This window comes from Astyanax mexicanus, chromosome 3, assembly GCF_023375975.1.
Source record: "Astyanax mexicanus isolate ESR-SI-001 chromosome 3, AstMex3_surface, whole genome shotgun sequence".
NCBI lineage: Eukaryota > Metazoa > Chordata > Actinopteri > Characiformes > Acestrorhamphidae > Astyanax > Astyanax mexicanus.
In genome coordinates this window covers 37,631,242-37,649,022 of record NC_064410.1, presented here as the reverse complement: position 1 = coordinate 37,649,022, position 17,781 = coordinate 37,631,242, and the positions used below count along the sequence as shown (strand labels likewise).

The following is a 17,781-nucleotide window of genomic DNA, read 5'->3' as shown; positions in this document are numbered from 1 at the left end:
AGGGTTTTGTATCTGCAGCAGAGCCGCCCAGGCAGTTGGTACAAAGCTCTTGGTTGGATTTTTACTTTCTGGACCTGGGTTACCCACCTCTAAAAAAACCCACATGAAAACAGTAATAAATGAGAGTTTTGCGCATGCGCAGAGCCGCTAAGTAGCACAAATCGATGGGTAGCATAACTCGATAGAACACCCGGCCGGGGAGCCACTCCAGTCTGCCGCACTGAACTCAGCCTAAACACATCTAATTCTATATTTTCTGATTCATTATTAGGAGTCTGCGGGGCCGCTCCTGCGTTTCGGTTACATTCTCTCTCATGCAGCTTCCTGCTCTTATTACTGTCAGTGAATTTACGGAACACAGAGCAGCTTCCAACATGTCTGCGCCCTGATACTACATACAGCACACTGACTGAAGGTAACTCTGTCTTTACCTCTGATTCACTCTAATACACACACTCTAAAACACACAGCATCATATCTAAAACATGCCTTTATTATTTATATTCGCACAAGTATTTATTGTTGTTATTTATTTAAGTTTTTGGAAAAATAAATACACAAATAAAAATAATTACTGTGGGATAATTATTTATTTCCATGATTTCTCCCACACTTTTTAATTTGTGTATTTATTATCCAAATTATGTATTTATTGTGTGTATTTATTGTCCAAATGATTCCTTTTCAGATTCTTCACCCACAGTACTTATTAATTTGTGTATTTATTGTCCATAAACTGTAGTTATGCTTTCTACTTATTTGGATCACTACTGGTCAAAATATTTCTAGTTTGCCTTAATTTTCAAAATACAATTATGCAATTCACAGGTCTTACTTCTTTTTATATCTTTAGAAACCATACATATTAGATTTGGGCGATATAATATCACAATATTTTATTAAGTTTATTTTTGCGATAACATTATTCTTAGCTATATGACAAAACAAATTTAAATTTTGTTTGTAAATTCATTTCAATAATATACTACTGCAACAAAATAAATATTTAAAATGTTTTATTTAGTATAAATATAAGCTTTTTATACATTCAGTAGTAACAAAAAAAACTATAAACATTTGTCTAATGTTTCCTAAACAGTAACTTACCAAGACCCTGATTTTGTATAAAATAATAATACTGTAGCAAAAATAAAAAATGATCAAAAATAAAGTAATGTAACAACAAAAATCTACCTCTGAACTAATGTTCAGCATCTTAAAGTGCATACATTGCAAATACACCAGATATATACACAAGCGTATCACAAAATCACGATATGCAGTTTTTTTATTGTGTCAAAATGTTTGGTGATATTATTGTGTGCAATACGATATGGGATTACACTTTAATAGAAAGAAATACTTACCGTAAGATAACAGTCTCTGGCCATGTCTGGTTTAAAGACATTTTTGAATCTTTCATCACCACTGAATTGCATGAAGTGAATGTGTATATATATATATATATATATATATATATATATATATATATATATATATATATTGACCATGACAAAAGCATTTTTAAAGAATGTATCTTATTCTACTTTTTGTCAGCTTGATTGTTTCTAACAAAGCTATGTTCTTTCTTTGCTTATTAGGCAATGTGGAAGCTCACCTGTGGCAGATCCCTGGGGGCAGGTAGTAGAAGTGTTACCAGAGCTCGGAGAACATGGGGGCAAAGGTGCTGCTCTGCAGCAGCTCAGTCTCCACCTTCCTCCTCTTCAAAGCCTTTACATCCACAGAGAACTCAATCAGAAAAGGCAAAAAGGAAAAGAAAGAGAGAAGAAGCCATTCTTCACAGTGTATGTTACTTTCCCTGATAAATAATGTATTTGTATAGTTTAGCCCATATACATGACAGTGATAATATCTACTGTCTGTCTCATTGCAGAATGTGGATAACATTGGTATGAAATGGTCAGAAAAAGAGAAGATAACATACAGTGCTGCTGTCCTGCCTGGCAAGAAGAAAGGTACTGTGTGCTGTCTGTTGAAGTATGAAACATATGAAACATATGAAAAATATGTGTAGTACAAATAATGTCAACATGAAAAGGCATTAATACTATGATACAGTAAAACTATAGTTTACAATTCATAGTTATACATTGCATGTGTCATAAAAAAAAAAATATTTTTCAAAGATTAAAAAAAAAAATATGTGAAGCATAATCTGCTCAATTTAGTGGGTTTATTACAGCCTATTGAATTAAAAAGACCTTTAGGATAAACAAACAATGGAGCAGCCACACATGAATAAGGTTATTATGTCCAGTGCTAAGCACTAATAGAAAAGATAGCTTCAAAATGCAGTATACAGTGTTTAAAGTGTCCTTCCGCTAAAATTCACTTTTTCTTGTTCTTTGTGAAATACAGTAGGTTTCTCTGAGTTGTATAATCATGCTGAATATGAAACTCTTCCTCAGCCTCTATTGTCTGCAGTAGCTAGTAAAAGAAAATATTCAGAAAAACGAGTCAATCAGGAAAAGCACTGTGTCTACATCAAATCGAGAATTAGTATTCATGGCCTCGATCACCTTGGCATGCGACCGCCCACAAGAAGAGCTGATGACAGGCAGGCAGCCGGGCAGCGACACGTCTCGTCAGATAGGAGCTAACAGTTGTAGGAACAGCATGACAGTTCGTTCCTGTATTATTTGTGCAAATAACACATCAGTGTTTTATGCTTTGCCCATGAACAAATTATTAAAATGATTAAAATTTGTCTGTGGAACACCACCAGTGAAGTACAATTGAGATGAGGTAGGTGTATGTTTAGAACAGCTCTGTTTACAATAGTTAAAAGTACAAATCCAACTGCCTGGGTTGCTCTGCTGCGGCTCAGTCAAACAAAACTTTTTTTTTACTTCCTGGACCTGGACCACCCACCTCTGTGTGTGCGTAACTATAGGGTTACATAGGATCTCCGATGGATTTCACATTTTACAGAGACTAAGACTAGGTTGTTGGCTGAACAGGGCATTACATATGTTGCATGTAACATATGACATTACAAAGACTGTTATTAGTGTAAAAATTTCTTTATTTTAAAACGTTTCTATCTGTTGTTCTTCTCACTGCCTCACAGTGCTGTAAGCCAATCAGAGGTGATATGTTTGCATGTATGAATATTTATGAAAGCACTGAAATCAGAAAGCACTGAAATCCTATCTTTCTCCCCCCACATCTCCACCGGACTAAAGCAGCGCTATACCGGATCACTGGAGCACTTTTTTTTTTTTTTTTTTTTTTTTTTTTTTTTACAAAAAATAGCTCCAAGGGCATTCATTCATACTAGAGACCACAACTAATCATTTTAAAATGAATCAAAAAAACAATGGAATAAGATTATTAATTTAAGAAGATCCCTGGTACAGAATCTAGACATAACAAAGTGTTTTTTTGTATATGTTAACCAATCACCATTACATTCACAAAAACTGAATCACACTGAAACTGTTCTTTCTCTCTTTTACTTCATCAGATACCACTGTACCTCTCCCGCAGTCCTACAGCCCAGCATATGTTGAGTCCTGCTGGTATCCGTGGTGGGAGAAACAGGGATTCTTCAGCCCTGAGAAGCATGTAAGAAAAGAATGCATATTTTAAATGCAAATCAGGATCTACCTCACAGTAAATAAAATAAACAGAGAAGTGTGACCAATTGTTTATCGCAGAACATAGGATATATCCTCCAACTCGTCTCCTTTCTTATTCATTTTCATATCCATATCCACACACACCATCCAGTGTTTTATGAAAGCCAGGAAACCGATTAATCTTTTATGAATTTATAGAAATACAGATCAGTAACGTTGCTGTCAGTCAAAGCCAGAAATATCAGAAATAGTAAACCTTTGTATAGAGATGTCGTCATGACAGTTTTCCTGATAACAAGTAGATCAATATTGTTGTTAAGCTTTTTGTTCAGACATTTTAAATTGACATTATTCACATAAGATAAGCATGTAAAAAGTATGCTATAATACTAAAATTACTTAAACACTGCACTACCCCACAAGATGAAAAATCTAACTAACAACACCAGAACACAGAATGTGATTGTGTACTATTTCAGGATAGATTTGTACATAATTAATTATGACAGCTATTAATACAGATCTACAATCTCTGTAGCGTTAAATATAATGTTAGGACTTAATAATAATTTAAAATGTTCTGTGTGTCTTGTCATCAGAGTGAGCTTCCACAAGCTGTAGACAGATATTTCTCCCTCTGTATTCCACCGCCAAACGTGACTGGCACTCTGCATCTTGGTCATGCTCTGACTGTGGCGATAGAGGACGCTTTAGCTCGCTGGTAAGTACTGGTGGATAAAATACTGTGCCAAAAGACAATACTTTCCGTAATTATTGTTGAAAGAAAATAAATTTATATGTATATATATATATATATATATATATATATATATATATATATATATATATATATATATATATTAGGTCATATACACTGTATTAAATTAGATATTTATAAATACAGTATAAAATGTTTTCAGAAATATAATATCCATTTATACATTTACAAATGTATAAAATCATTCAAATATGTAATAAGAACTGTGCAACTGATACAAGTAAAATTTTTTATTTAAAAAATCCAAATGCCTCACATTGCTAAAGAAATTTTTTGTTGTTTAAAGCAAATATTGTTAGATTTTTTAGTGTATTAATAAATAGACTCATTAATAATTAATACAACTTTAAATGAATAAAAACACAAATTAAAAACAGTTATTATAGTACAAACATTACTTCCATAATAACAGAATCCAAAGTTTTTGGCAGTACTGTATATGTGCAAGCGTATAATGACAAAACGTGACATAAAAATAAATGGAAAGGGGTTTACCGTGAATGTGTGCTTATATGAGTTAATATAACATTATATACAAAGTTTAATCTTTTAAGTGATCATTTTCAGTGGTGCTAAATTTTAATTTTGTTTAGGCGGCGAATGCAAGGCTACAAGGTGTTGTGGGTGCCAGGCTGTGACCATGCAGGGATTGCAACACAGGTGAATTTTAGAGATTTTTATTAGTTTTTTTAATCACTTCAAGTCACCATATTGGCCAAGTACAACTCATATACATGCAATACATTTACTTATGTCTGGAATAGTGCTGTGCGATATAACGATAAATATCGTGGGGGCGATAGAAAAGTGTCTATCGTTTCTGCAGTAATTTCATCAATTATTCATGCAGATATATAAAGTAGGCTACGATGAAATGTATTGGCGTGGTCACTTTGCATAAACTTGGTTTATATAAGTGTTAATAAAGTGATCTTCGCAAAAAATTACGTCTTTACATTATTTGACGGACACGTGAGGACATGCTGGTTTGCGACATGCTTTACGTCATTAATCTCATGAGAGCTGAACAATGGAGACGCATTGTTCTTTTGAAAAAATGTGTTACTGCATCTACCTCATCTGTTTTCATTTGATACATATATATTGCTGCACTAAAAGGTAGTAATTCTCTTTGTGAAAGTTGGGTTTAATGTTACGTTGAAATAAAGTTGGAAAATAGTAAGCAATGATATTTTGTCATATTTTTCGAAGAATAACTGAAAACATACTTAAATGTGGTATATCATGATGTATATATCGTTATCGTGATATAAAAAATTACATTTCGTGATATATGATTTTTTCCATATCCCCCAGCACTAGTCTAGAAAGGTAAATATTTTCTTTAAGGAAATTATACTGTAATTGTAACATTGTGTAGCATTTACCATCAAATAATAGTTTCAAAATCATGTTGATGCTTCAATCACTTGTAAAAGGATTAAAAAGTGCCTATATTGTTGCTATTTGGTAAAGTGACCAGGACTGCGCTTATGCTCAAAATCCAGGTCAAATTTGTGTTAAATCCTGTAAAATTACTCTGCCACTGCAGTTCATATGCTTTTTTACCTTTCAGTAAAATTTATCTCTCAGCTTGTCCAAAAATGCATGTGTAAAGCTTGTTTTTAAGGGTGACTTGTAACATCGATTACTTTTCCTGACTATTGGAGGAGCCTGGGTGCTGTTTTAAGTTCTCCTCAGTAATATAAACTTTTGCCTGATTTGTTTCTGTATCCATTAGTCTGTGGTTGAGAGGAGATTGCTAAGGGAAGAAGGCAAGCGTCGGCAAGATTACAGCAGAGATGAATTTCTGCAGGAGGTCTGGAGATGGAAAAAAGAGTGAGTCTGCTGCTGCTGTACTTTCTTTGCTGTTTACTGTGAGACTTTGCAAGGATTCAAGGATTCAAGGAGATTTTATTGTCATTCTCATCACATGTGGTACATGAGGTGGAACGAAATTGTGATCTCACGATCCAGTTTTACACCCAAAGAGCTGTTATTAATAGATATATAGATAAAAAAAGAATACAATAAAAGAAATAGAATATACAAAATAGATAGATAAATATCCCAAGAATAAAAAAAAATAAATAGAGAGTAGAAGGTTCAGCAACATGAAGTCCATATAATGCATATATTTGAGGTGTGTTTAGGTTTGTTCACAGAAAAGGACAAACCTGTATTAATACGTAGGATATTTTGAAATACTTGTGTATTGCGTTTGAGTGCCTGGTTTAGTGTAATGTTAAATGTGCTTTATAATATTTATTAGAAAAGGAGAAGAGATTTATCATCAGCTGAAGAAACTTGGCGCTTCGCTGGACTGGAGAAGAGCCTGTTTCACCATGGACCCGGTTAGACAGCACAACACACCGATTCCCTTTTATATAAGAACCTCAAGCTTCACTGAGCATAATTTCACATGTCATTTCTTTTACATTTTCCCATTTCCTTCCTCCTTTGTCCTCTTTTTGTTTGTCCTTTTTTTCTGGATCTCTTCCCCTGCAGGGTTTTAGCAGTGCTGTGACCGAGGCCTTCGTACGGATGTGTGATTCAGGGCTGATCTATCGCTCTGAAAGCCTGGTCAACTGGAGCTGTGCACTGGAGTCTGCAATCTCAGACATAGAGGTACTTTAGTGTGATAAGGAGGGCAGAGTGTACAATATCGGCCAAAAATTTAGCAATTTTTTTTTCTAGTTTTTTTTTGTGGACAGGAAGGCAGTTAAGTCCAGTAAATAACCTGTAATGGTAACCTGAAAAATCCAGTGACCTGGTACAGAGGTAAGAGGTAAAATGTCAAGGCTTTTGAGGAAAAACTAAACTAAACTCCAATACATATTTAAAAAGGGCTTCTTTTCTTGCAAGGATCAGTCATTGGTTATGAACTTACAGCTGATGGAAGTAAATGAAGCTTTTTTTAAATTGTTGTCAACAGTTTACATGTCCAGTCTTTTACTGACTACTTACAATCCCTTTGTCTAAAGTGTGATATGGTCAAAAGTGTGATTTGGGCATTTTTGCAGCAACAGTAATCTTCTCTATATGACTATTTGAAATGTTCAATAGAATAAAAAATCTGTAAACTGATCTGTCTATTTTGTTAACAACTGTAACTTACAAAGATAAATTTGTATAAAATAATAATGTAAAAAAAAAAGTGTGACATACAAGTAACAAAAAGATGTACCACAATATTAAAACTACGCATAAACAATTATACAAAAAAAGTCTCACAGCAAATAACAAAACAAATATAAAACAGACAGAATACTTGGCTTCTATCATAATATAGAGTATTTTTATGGTTTCAATAGTTACAATGATACTATATGGCACATATGTAGTTGGAACTGGTCATACTACTGCACTCTCGACTATAGTATTTAGACTGCAATGTTCATTTGCATTGCTACCGTAATGTCTGGGATAAGACCATTAACAAAGAAACAGTCAGAGAGCTTTATAACTCTATATAACTCTTATTTTTTTTTTCTTTTTGTACTTTACTTTAGCGAAAGTACAAATTAAGCCAGAAAGTTTACAATATAGATTCCTATACAGTTTAATGTCAATTATTATTTAATTAATCAACTAACCCCTTATATTTTATCATCTAGTACAACAAGATTACATTAATTAACAGTACTTATTACAGAATGTCTCAACTTATTATTAATTGACGCTAGTTATTACATTATTAATCATTACACATGTTTTAACTAATGACTGAGTTCATTGTTATTTACAGTTTTCTTAAGCTTTAAAATGTAGTTATGTTTAGTAAGGCCTAGTTGTGACATTAAACAATTAGCAATAATTATTACTGTCATAAGTACTGTTACTTATGACCTTTATTGTAAAGTGTAATCAGAAACTGACTTCATATAAAGAACTATAGAAGGAAAAGCACAAGCTGCACAATAACAGATAAGCTAAAGCTTGTATTTAAAACCAGCAAGGTGCAGCTACAGGGTTGGTGTTTCTAATAAAGTGGCCAGTGAGAGTACAGCATTAGCATTCTGCAAGTTAAATGTTGCCAAAGCATGTTTCTCAAACTGAATACTAATGTACATCTCATTGTCTCTAGGTTGACTCAAAGCAGTTGTCTGGCAGGACTCTTCTGTCTGTTCCTGGCTACCAGAAGAAAGTAGAATTTGGGACAATGGTTACATTTGCATATCCTCTAGATGGACAGGGTGTGTGTTCTGTTCTTTTTTCTGTATTTCTGTAAAGGTCTTTCTTGCTTGTATGCCATTTTTTCCTGTATTTTTGGCTTTTAGTTAATTGGATTTCTGTATCTTTGTTAGAGGGGGAGATTGCCGTGTCGACCACACGTCCTGAGACTATGCTGGGTGACGTGGCCGTTGCTGTGCATCCAGATGATACTCGATATCAGGTACACATTAGTGTTGTTGTGATCTGGCTATTAGTGTCCAGCTCATCTGCTAAATTTGATTCAGTATGTAACAGTACAGCAGACGTCATACGGTGATAAAAGGATTAGGCTTATGATGTTTTTCCCCCAATTAGGCTCTCCATGGAAAACAGTGCAGACACCCGTTCACCAACAGACTCTTGCCTATAATCACAGATCGTATGGTGGACATGGAGTTGGGTACAGGTATGACAGATATTTTTTTTTTTTTGTTGAACCAGGAATAATTATTAAAAAAAGATATATACCCCAGCTAAGTAGAGAAATACCCCTAAATAGTCTTTCTAAGATAATTAGATTATTTCTATCATGCCATTCTATTGTTTTAGCAATTGTTGTGACAGTCCAGTATTTAAAAAAAAATAATATCCAGCATTTTGAGTAGGGCGGAGGACCAGTGACTTTTTTGAGTTCAGTAACTCCCCCATTTCCACTTGCTGTTGTGTTTACGTGGATCTTCATGGAAACGTGTGCCCAAATTGTAATTACAGTGGACAAATAGCTATTTTATTTAACTCGAGGAGACAAAACTCAGAGCTGTGCATCTGGACAGGAATAAAATTACCAGAGGACCACAGAGTTTATCGAAAAACAGAATGTAAATCAGCCTGTAATTTTCTCAGAGGACGTCTTAGAAAAACACATACAAGATTGTTCCGGATGGGAATTAAATCACAGAGGACCCCCGATAAAAGAGAATATTATTCCAGGACCCCCTAAAAAAAATAAATCCGTCCGGATAGGGCTAAAGACAAAAACTTTTGTTTATTTTGTAAACAATAGTAATTTACCATGACTCTAATTTTGTTTAAAATAATAAAAATGTAATAAAATAAAAAATATATATTTAAATTAATTAATTATACAAAAAATGCAAAAAAGTCAACCTTTACAGTAAAAATACTGTAGAGTGCTTTTTAAAAACATAATATTGCTATTATGATATATTGTGTATAATGCATTATGGCACACTTGAGTGGCAGTTCATAATTTTATCACTTATTTCCATGCTGGTAAACAATAAAAATTTGGCATCACTAAATAACACCAGACCATCTGTCTGATCATGTAAATTCCTAATATGTCACTCGAAAATGATCCAATAAAAGAAATTATTAAATGAAAAAATCAGATTTTTCCTCTCTTTATCTCGTTGAAACCTTTCTCTTCTACCTTCTCTATAATAGGAGCTGTGAAGCTGACCCCTGCTCATGATTACACCGACTTCCTGCTCTCTCAAAGGCACTCACTGCCACGCCTGACCGTGATTGGAGGAGATGGAACCATGACCTCGCTTTGTGGTCCCTGGCTTGAGGTATTGAACTGTGTTTCACCGTATAAAGCGCAACATTCTGACCCTGCACTCATGATTCAGTTATGAGAATGTGAAACTGAAGTGTGGCGTCACATACAGAGCTTTAAGGTTCAGAGAGTTAAAGTGAGACTCAGAACTGAACATGTGCTGCATATGCAAGTATCTCCTTCTCTCCTCTCCGCAGGGAGTTCAGCGATTTGAGGCCAGGGAGCGAGTGATTAGTGCACTGAGGGAGATGAAGCTGTTCAGAGGGAAGAAGGAGCATCCCATGTCTTTACCAGTTTGCAGGTAAAGTGAGATTAGTAAAGACAGCTTTTGTCATCGCACATCTTTTGAGTTTTCATATTTATGATTATTAGTAACATGTTCATAGCTAGTGTTAGTGTTAAAGTAATTAGAACAGTCAGCTGTTGGTCAACTCTGATTCATAATTAATCTTTTGTGCTGATTTCCTGGAATCCCCTGCACAGCCGTTCTGGAGATGTCATTGAACCCTTGCTGAAGAAACAGTGGTTTGTTCGCTGTGAGAAAATGGCACAGAAAGCAATTCAAGTATGTGCACTTTAAAAATATATAATGAGGCTAAATACACTGTTTTGTAAAGCATAACATATGTTTTTTTAACATGCTCGTAGCTGTTTGCTGTGGAACTTAAATCTTTCTCATATATTTGGTTTATATTTATCACTTTTAGGCCGTCGACGAGGGAGACCTGGAAATTATTCCTCACTTTTACACCAAAACATGGAAGAACTGGCTCACCAACATCAGGTCAGTGTAGGGGCTGCTGATATGGTATGAAAATAATATTACAAAGTTCATAGACTAATTTTACGATACATTATATTATGATATTTGATATTCTCATATACTCACAAAATGCAGTAGATTTGAGTAGCAGCAGATTTAAAAGAAGCTGCCAGTAGTAACAGTAGTAATACCATATTTGGTACAGTAATGTATATTAAAAATATGTTGGTCACCATATAAAACGCTTATAAAATGTGGAGTCAGTCAGTGTTCTAAAGTCAGTGTTAACATGTGTTCCACAACATGTTCAGAAAAGTGTACTGTGCATCAGAATTTTAAAAGATTGCACAAATGTAGCGTAATTATGTCAGTATCAGCTGATAATTGCTTTTTTTTTATATACAATCATCTGCATCTACTAATATGGCCAATATGTTAAATCAATACTTACTGGAAAAGGACCAAACAATGCTGGCCGCACTACATAAATTGGCCAACAATGGCCATGATAATTAAAAATTCATTGATTTTAGCTAATATTTATTGATTTCTATTAGTTTTAAGGTTCTTAAAAGTTATACCAGGGTGTCTAGTCTCAGTTATAAGTTATAAATGTGTACCTAGGCATCGGCAGATATGTACATGTGTAATATCAGATATCAGCATCCCCTCAGAATTCACATATGGGTGCATCCCTAGAAATTTATCACAATACAATAAAACAGTCCAATTACCCACCTATACGTAAGTGCATCCAAAGACTTTATGAATGAAGTTAAGTGTTAAGTGCGCTTTTATAAAGAAGTTTGCTTTCATTTAAATTTGATTTCTACAGCTTTTCTCTGTAACTCATTTTAAACACAATTTACAAACACCTGCTGCTCATCACGTTGTGTGTTGTCCCAACTTTTTATAACATGAGCCAACAGATGTTATAACATTTAATATAGTTAAGAATGTTCTTCCCTTGTCCTTTAAAGTCAGAATTTCAGTGATCGGTGGTTTTGTTACAGCAAAGTAATATACAGTATTATATACTAAGGGTGTAAACATATTGATACATGAAAACACTGTATTGAATTGCTAGTTTATATGTAAAGATTGTTAGCAGACAGTGGTTCATTTTGTGCTTTGCACTGAAATTCAACCTTCAGATTCTGATTGGATTCAAAGTTTTCATTTTCTTCTGATCAGATTTGATGTATATGTGGCATGTTTTTTATACTATAACAGTCTTGCTATAATAGAATTTTAATAAACCATGTCAGTCTGCTTACAGTTGTATAATATACCATAGTATACTGAATTGTAACCCCTGCATTGTGATACATCACCAGGTTCTTGCCAATACACAGCCTTACCCTGTTGTATGCTGAATGTAGGATATATTGCTGAATATATTGTAACATAAAGGTAACATATGCACTTCCTGTCTCTCTTCTTGTAGTGATTGGTGCATTTCTAGACAACTTTGGTGGGGTCATCAGATTCCAGCATATCAAGTGACACTGCCAGACTCACACACAGATACAGAAGAGGTAAAACAAGCTAACGTACATCTTTACCACACATCTAGCAACACTATTAAACATGATACAGCAGACCCCCTGGATTGTTGGACTAATTGACTAAAGGGTCTGCATGTAGACTAAATCATTTCTTACTTATATGAATATCTTTATTATTAGTTTCATTAGGGGTGTGACGAGATCTCGTGAGATTAAAACGTGACGATATTTCTCGTCTCGCGAAAAAAACAAAAACTGTTTAGCGTGGACTTTTTAAGAGGGATCTGGCAACACAGTATCAATAGCAGCGAGTGTGGTGGCTGAGCAGTGAAAGCAGCTCTCAGCAGAAGAGCAGCATTTGTATAGAAGATGCTTCTGCTACTTTTAAGTTGTATGTCTGGCTGCATTTTGGCTCCAGTGGAAACAATAAACGGTAACAGAGTGACCAACAAGACACAAAACATATGTAAATACTGTAAGTAAATCGTACACGTGACTGTTTTATAGGCAGTTGTACTAATCCCTTAGCTCTGTACTGTATTAAAAAAATATTCTGTCTCTGTTTGCACTTCAAGCCTAGTCTTAATATGACTGGTTATGGTTATGCATAGTTAAATTACAAGAGATTTAGGAGAAAAAAACACAAACCATCGGCTTAATATGACTGGTTGTGGTTTGCACTTACTAGACCTAGACTTTTTTCTTATTTCTATTTCTTATAGAATCAATGTGTGAGAGAAACCAGTCTGTTAAGTTTGCATTATATGATTTTGTCAAATAAAACTCTAGGTTTCAAGCCATTTTTCATTTTTGAAGTTTTCTTTAAAATTTTATTTTTTAATCTCGTCTCGTCTCGTTCTCGTGAACCCAGTATTGTGTCTCGTCTCGTGATATTAGTGTCTCGTCACACCCCTAAGTTTCATTGTTATAATTAGTTAATTAATAATTCATTAGTTATTGAATAGTAAGCCTCGTGTTTAAATTATTGTTCTGATTAAATGTTCTTTTTCCCTGTGTCACTTTTCCAGAAGAAAAATGCATGATTGTACAATATTTATGAAAAGGTTTGTAGTTTTATAACAAAATCTGCTTTGATTATCTAGTCGTAGAATTAATATAAAAACTCAAACATTCCTCTAACTGAACCAGGTGTGACACAAAAAAACACATAGGTTTGTGTTGGAGCTTCTTTCAGTTTCTTGGTCTCAGCAGGACTTCTCAGTGTGATTTATGCAGTATGTGATGGTGTGTTCTGCTGTGACTGCATCCCTGTCCAGGAGCGGTGGGTGTGGGGCAGGAGTGAATCTGAAGCCAGAGAGCGTGCAGCTGCGAAATTTGGAGTGTCCCCTAATGCTGTTGTTCTCACACAAGGTGACCTCACACAAGATATAACTCCTTAAATATATTTCATTCAATATTCATTCTAATCTCTCAGTAGCCACTTAGCATTCTCTTATATGTATTTGTACAGTTTTGTTTATTGAAAGTCTATATATGCAATATAGACAAATCTGTAACTTTTTCAATAAAAAAATCGCCATATGCAGAGTCATCAACAAAGTCAGTAATATTCAGTTAATGTTCTCCATAGAGAGTCCACACAGAAGCAGAGATATAAGATATATAAAAAAATAGTGCACTGTATTTGCACTACAGAATAATAATATGGGTTCTGGTGGAATAGATATGAGGTGGTAGCTGCTTCAATATAGATAAAAAAGTGCATATAAATATAATAAATGACTGTTTATATATAATTAATTATGAGCTCTTGGGGGAAGAAGCTGTTCCTGTGTCTTGGAATCAGGGTCCTGAATTTCTCATTCTATTATTACAGAAATATGACAGGTTAAACAGAGCTTCTTGTTTGTGTGAGCATTGTCCTGCTTGCTTCTCCAGACTTACATAGTGCAGTTAGCAGGTTTTCTGTGTTGCAAACCAACTCAAATGGTTTGCAATTGGGTGTACATGACACACTATATCATTTAAAAACATCACACGCTGATTTAACCCTTTTAGACCTGAATAATGTTCCAGTGATGGGACAATATAAGAATATAAGAATGCTGTTTTTTCTGTGATGTACACAAAACAGAACTGTAATATTTTAATATAAACTCTATATTTGCATTTTTTATCATTATTTATTTTATCTTTGACCTTTTTATTTTACCAACCATCCCTAAACAGTAAAATAAAGATTAATTAGCGCTTACTTTGCTTCATCGGCTCTAGTGCTACCTAATCTAATGTCTGAGTTGCTGTGTTTTCCAGTGCAGTTGGTGGGTCTAAGCTACTTTTTCATTGGGTGGTTCATGGTCTTTTCTAATGGACAACATGCCTAAATTACTGTTATGTGCAACAAAACATAAAAAAGGAAATACGTGATGTCCGCTGTAATGGATGCAGGGTCTGAAAGGGTTAAAAAACTGTACGAATTTCTATTTTCCATTATTTCCTTTTTTTAACATAAATAATAAAAATTACCATTCAACTTGTGTTTTAATTTATCAGATCCAGATGTGTTGGACACGTGGTTCTCTTCAGGTCTTTTCCCCTTTGCTATGCTGGGCTGGCCTCACCAGGTAGAGTTTTATCTTTGTATTGATTTGTTAAGAAATCTATAAGAGATTCCACTAAAATATTTTAGGGATAATCAGATCTGTCAAATATTAATGAACACCTTTTAAAAACAGGATTTTCTTAAAGTGTCTAAATATTCCTATCAATTAAAAGTCCACTGCTCTTTAAAAGGGCATAATTTCATTGCATTATTATGCTATGATATTATCATTATATTTTATCAGTGACATAAAAAGGTGATACATTGATAAGAGTATTTTTTATTGCAATCATTTCTGGGACAATAAATTGTCCAAACCAAAAATAGTTATCGTGACAGACCTAGCTGTAGTTAAACGCAGTCAAATCCTCACAACTATGTTTTTTTTTTACATCCCAGAAGATTTGAGGCTTTTATTATATCAAAGAAGAAGTAACACCCCCTAACATTCCCTTTGATTTCAAAAGGAAAGCTACATGTTGTTCACTTATTTTTATTAAAACCATGTTTAAATATGCTTTTATTAAGCCCTTATGATGAATGCGTGTTTCATTTTACAATCCACAGACAGAAGACCTGAAGCAGTTCTATCCCAACACCATTCTGGAGACTGGAAGTGACCTCATCTTCTTCTGGGTGGCCAGGATGGTAATGCTCGGGACGGAGTTGACCGGCCAGCTGCCCTTTAAACAAGTATTGCAGTTATCATATTACATCTTAATGTCACCTCTAAAAATAGACCAGAATTCAAATATAATTTCACACCTGAAAAATTAGACATATCAATAGAAATGTACAGAATAAATGTCAGCAAAAATATTACTATTGTCTCTAGCACATCTGACTGCTCATCATCCTTTCATTTCTCTTGTCTCTCAGGTGCTCTTTCATTCTCTGGTGAGGGATAAGCACGGTCGGAAGATGAGCAAGTCTTTGGGAAATGTCATCGACCCTCTGGATGTAATCTCAGGTGTCTCTCTGGAGGTATGCTGACTGTGGATGTTATTATACACTCTGTGACTTTGCCCATCCTCCAGAGCTCCGTATACTCACACTCCTCGTAAGGACAGTAAATCCTCATAGTCCTTGAAGCACACAGCGCCTAGTGAATCAATACTGCCAAACCTCTCGACACCTAGAGGTGAAACTACATGGTTTATGTTCCTTTCTTAGACTGAGCTGCCTTTAGAAAATATTTATTTCTTAACTGAAAACAACATACTGAAGTTATGTTGAAGATTCGCTGTGTGCGCTGATATGCCAATGATTTGTCTTTTTTTTCAGGTTTTTATTCATTTTGACATTTTATATAATTAAATAAACAAAAAACCTAAAAACAGCTCTGGAAAAAAATAAGAGACCACTTCAGTTTCTGAATTAGTTTTTCTAAATCAGCTGTTTATAGGTATATATTTGAGTGAACATTGTTTTTTTTAATTCTATAAAAACTAGGACAACATTTCTCCAAAATTCCAAATAAAAATATTGTCATTTAGAGCATTTATTTGCAGAAAATGAGAAATGGCTGAACAAAAAAAGATGCAGAGCTCAAATAATGCAAATATAAATTCATAAATTCAAACTTTTAAGAGTTCAGAAATCAGTATTTGGTGGCATAACCCTGGTTTTTAATCACAGTTTTCATGCATCTTGACATGTTGTTCTCCTCCGCCAGTCTTACACACTGATTTTGGATAACTCTATTCAAGCAGTTCAAAAAATTCAAGCAGTTCAGCTTGGTTTGATGGTTGTGATCATCCATCTTCCTCTTGATTATAATCCAGAGGTTTTCTTCATATTTTTATGTATGCTCCTGAACACTGAAAGTGCTTTTCTGCTATTTTTATAAAAAAAAAAATAGTTGCAGATAATTTGGTGCATCCTTAGATAGCACTATGTACATTGATTCTGCAATGTATTTGCAACCTAATTATTAACCATTAATAAACTCCATTATTGACTATCTTTTCTAAACATAAAATACATACTTATCAATAAACATACATACATGTGTTTTCCTATTTGTGATGGCCTACTTTGAAGAATGTATTGATGCTTATCTTGTATTTAACTTTCATTTTAAATATCACATGAATACATGTTAATTTTCCATTATTCCTAAACTAATCAGACTAGAATTTGGACCTAATCCTAATTCTAGTGCTATTGTGAATCAACCTGTGCTATTGTGAGTTTTGTTAATTATTTGAACGTATGTCAAGCTCTCAACTGTTTCAAGGGTTTCAGCTGTGTAAACTGGAGACCAAAAGGAATGTCAGATGTTTTAGATGCAGTACTTTACGTTGTGTTTAAGTTTTGAGAAAACAACCAGAGGTTATTAAATGATAAAGGTCTTCAAAACAATCTCCAGCACATTTTTCAGTAACATTAAAATCCTGCACAGAATATAAAATGAGTGAAGAGCCGAACACTGCCTTATTTACCTATCTTTGTTTTACGAGGCAGCAGGCAGAGTGCAAACAGTGATAAATAGCCTGTTAAGATCCATTCCGCAGGCTATTATTGTACCCAAAAGGCATATATTAGTGCCTGGTGTGGCGTTATAAAGACAAATAGTTTGGTCCATTTATTTAAATACTGATTATCAATTCCCTGCTTATTATATTCTGACTGAGATATGTTTGCGAGGTTGCTTGTTTTGGGTGCTACGTCCTGTCTAATCAGTAAAGGTTATATGCTTTAGGCTGGATTGAGTTTGTATTGATGGCTGACTTTGATTGGACCTTGAGTGAGGAGTATTTTATTCTGCATGAGTTTTGGCCCCTGGTCAAATCAATTTGATGACATCTGGGATTCACCTTTCCTAGTC

At 34.3% G+C, this 17,781-nt stretch overlaps 1 protein-coding gene across 1 annotated transcript in view; it reads left to right on the top strand.

The window, feature by feature from the left end:
* The first annotated feature begins 84 nt into the window (after nucleotides 1–84).
* Nucleotides 85–17,781, top strand: part of vars2 (valyl-tRNA synthetase 2, mitochondrial) — a 31,376-nt gene continuing 13,679 nt past the window's right edge. The window contains exons 1-21 of the mRNA XM_022683113.2: nucleotides 85–415; nucleotides 1,602–1,805; nucleotides 1,895–1,976; nucleotides 3,488–3,588; nucleotides 4,202–4,323; nucleotides 4,974–5,040; nucleotides 6,122–6,219; nucleotides 6,653–6,734; nucleotides 6,889–7,008; nucleotides 8,468–8,576; nucleotides 8,688–8,776; nucleotides 8,911–9,001; nucleotides 10,003–10,130; nucleotides 10,315–10,418; nucleotides 10,601–10,682; nucleotides 10,825–10,901; nucleotides 12,328–12,418; nucleotides 13,666–13,759; nucleotides 14,903–14,973; nucleotides 15,519–15,644; nucleotides 15,831–15,935. Coding sequence (XP_022538834.2) covers nucleotides 1,605–1,805; nucleotides 1,895–1,976; nucleotides 3,488–3,588; nucleotides 4,202–4,323; nucleotides 4,974–5,040; nucleotides 6,122–6,219; nucleotides 6,653–6,734; nucleotides 6,889–7,008; nucleotides 8,468–8,576; nucleotides 8,688–8,776; nucleotides 8,911–9,001; nucleotides 10,003–10,130; nucleotides 10,315–10,418; nucleotides 10,601–10,682; nucleotides 10,825–10,901; nucleotides 12,328–12,418; nucleotides 13,666–13,759; nucleotides 14,903–14,973; nucleotides 15,519–15,644; nucleotides 15,831–15,935 — 2,040 coding nt within the window. The 5' untranslated portion in view covers nucleotides 85–415; nucleotides 1,602–1,604. The remainder of the gene's footprint in view (nucleotides 416–1,601; nucleotides 1,806–1,894; nucleotides 1,977–3,487; nucleotides 3,589–4,201; nucleotides 4,324–4,973; nucleotides 5,041–6,121; nucleotides 6,220–6,652; nucleotides 6,735–6,888; nucleotides 7,009–8,467; nucleotides 8,577–8,687; nucleotides 8,777–8,910; nucleotides 9,002–10,002; nucleotides 10,131–10,314; nucleotides 10,419–10,600; nucleotides 10,683–10,824; nucleotides 10,902–12,327; nucleotides 12,419–13,665; nucleotides 13,760–14,902; nucleotides 14,974–15,518; nucleotides 15,645–15,830; nucleotides 15,936–17,781) is intronic.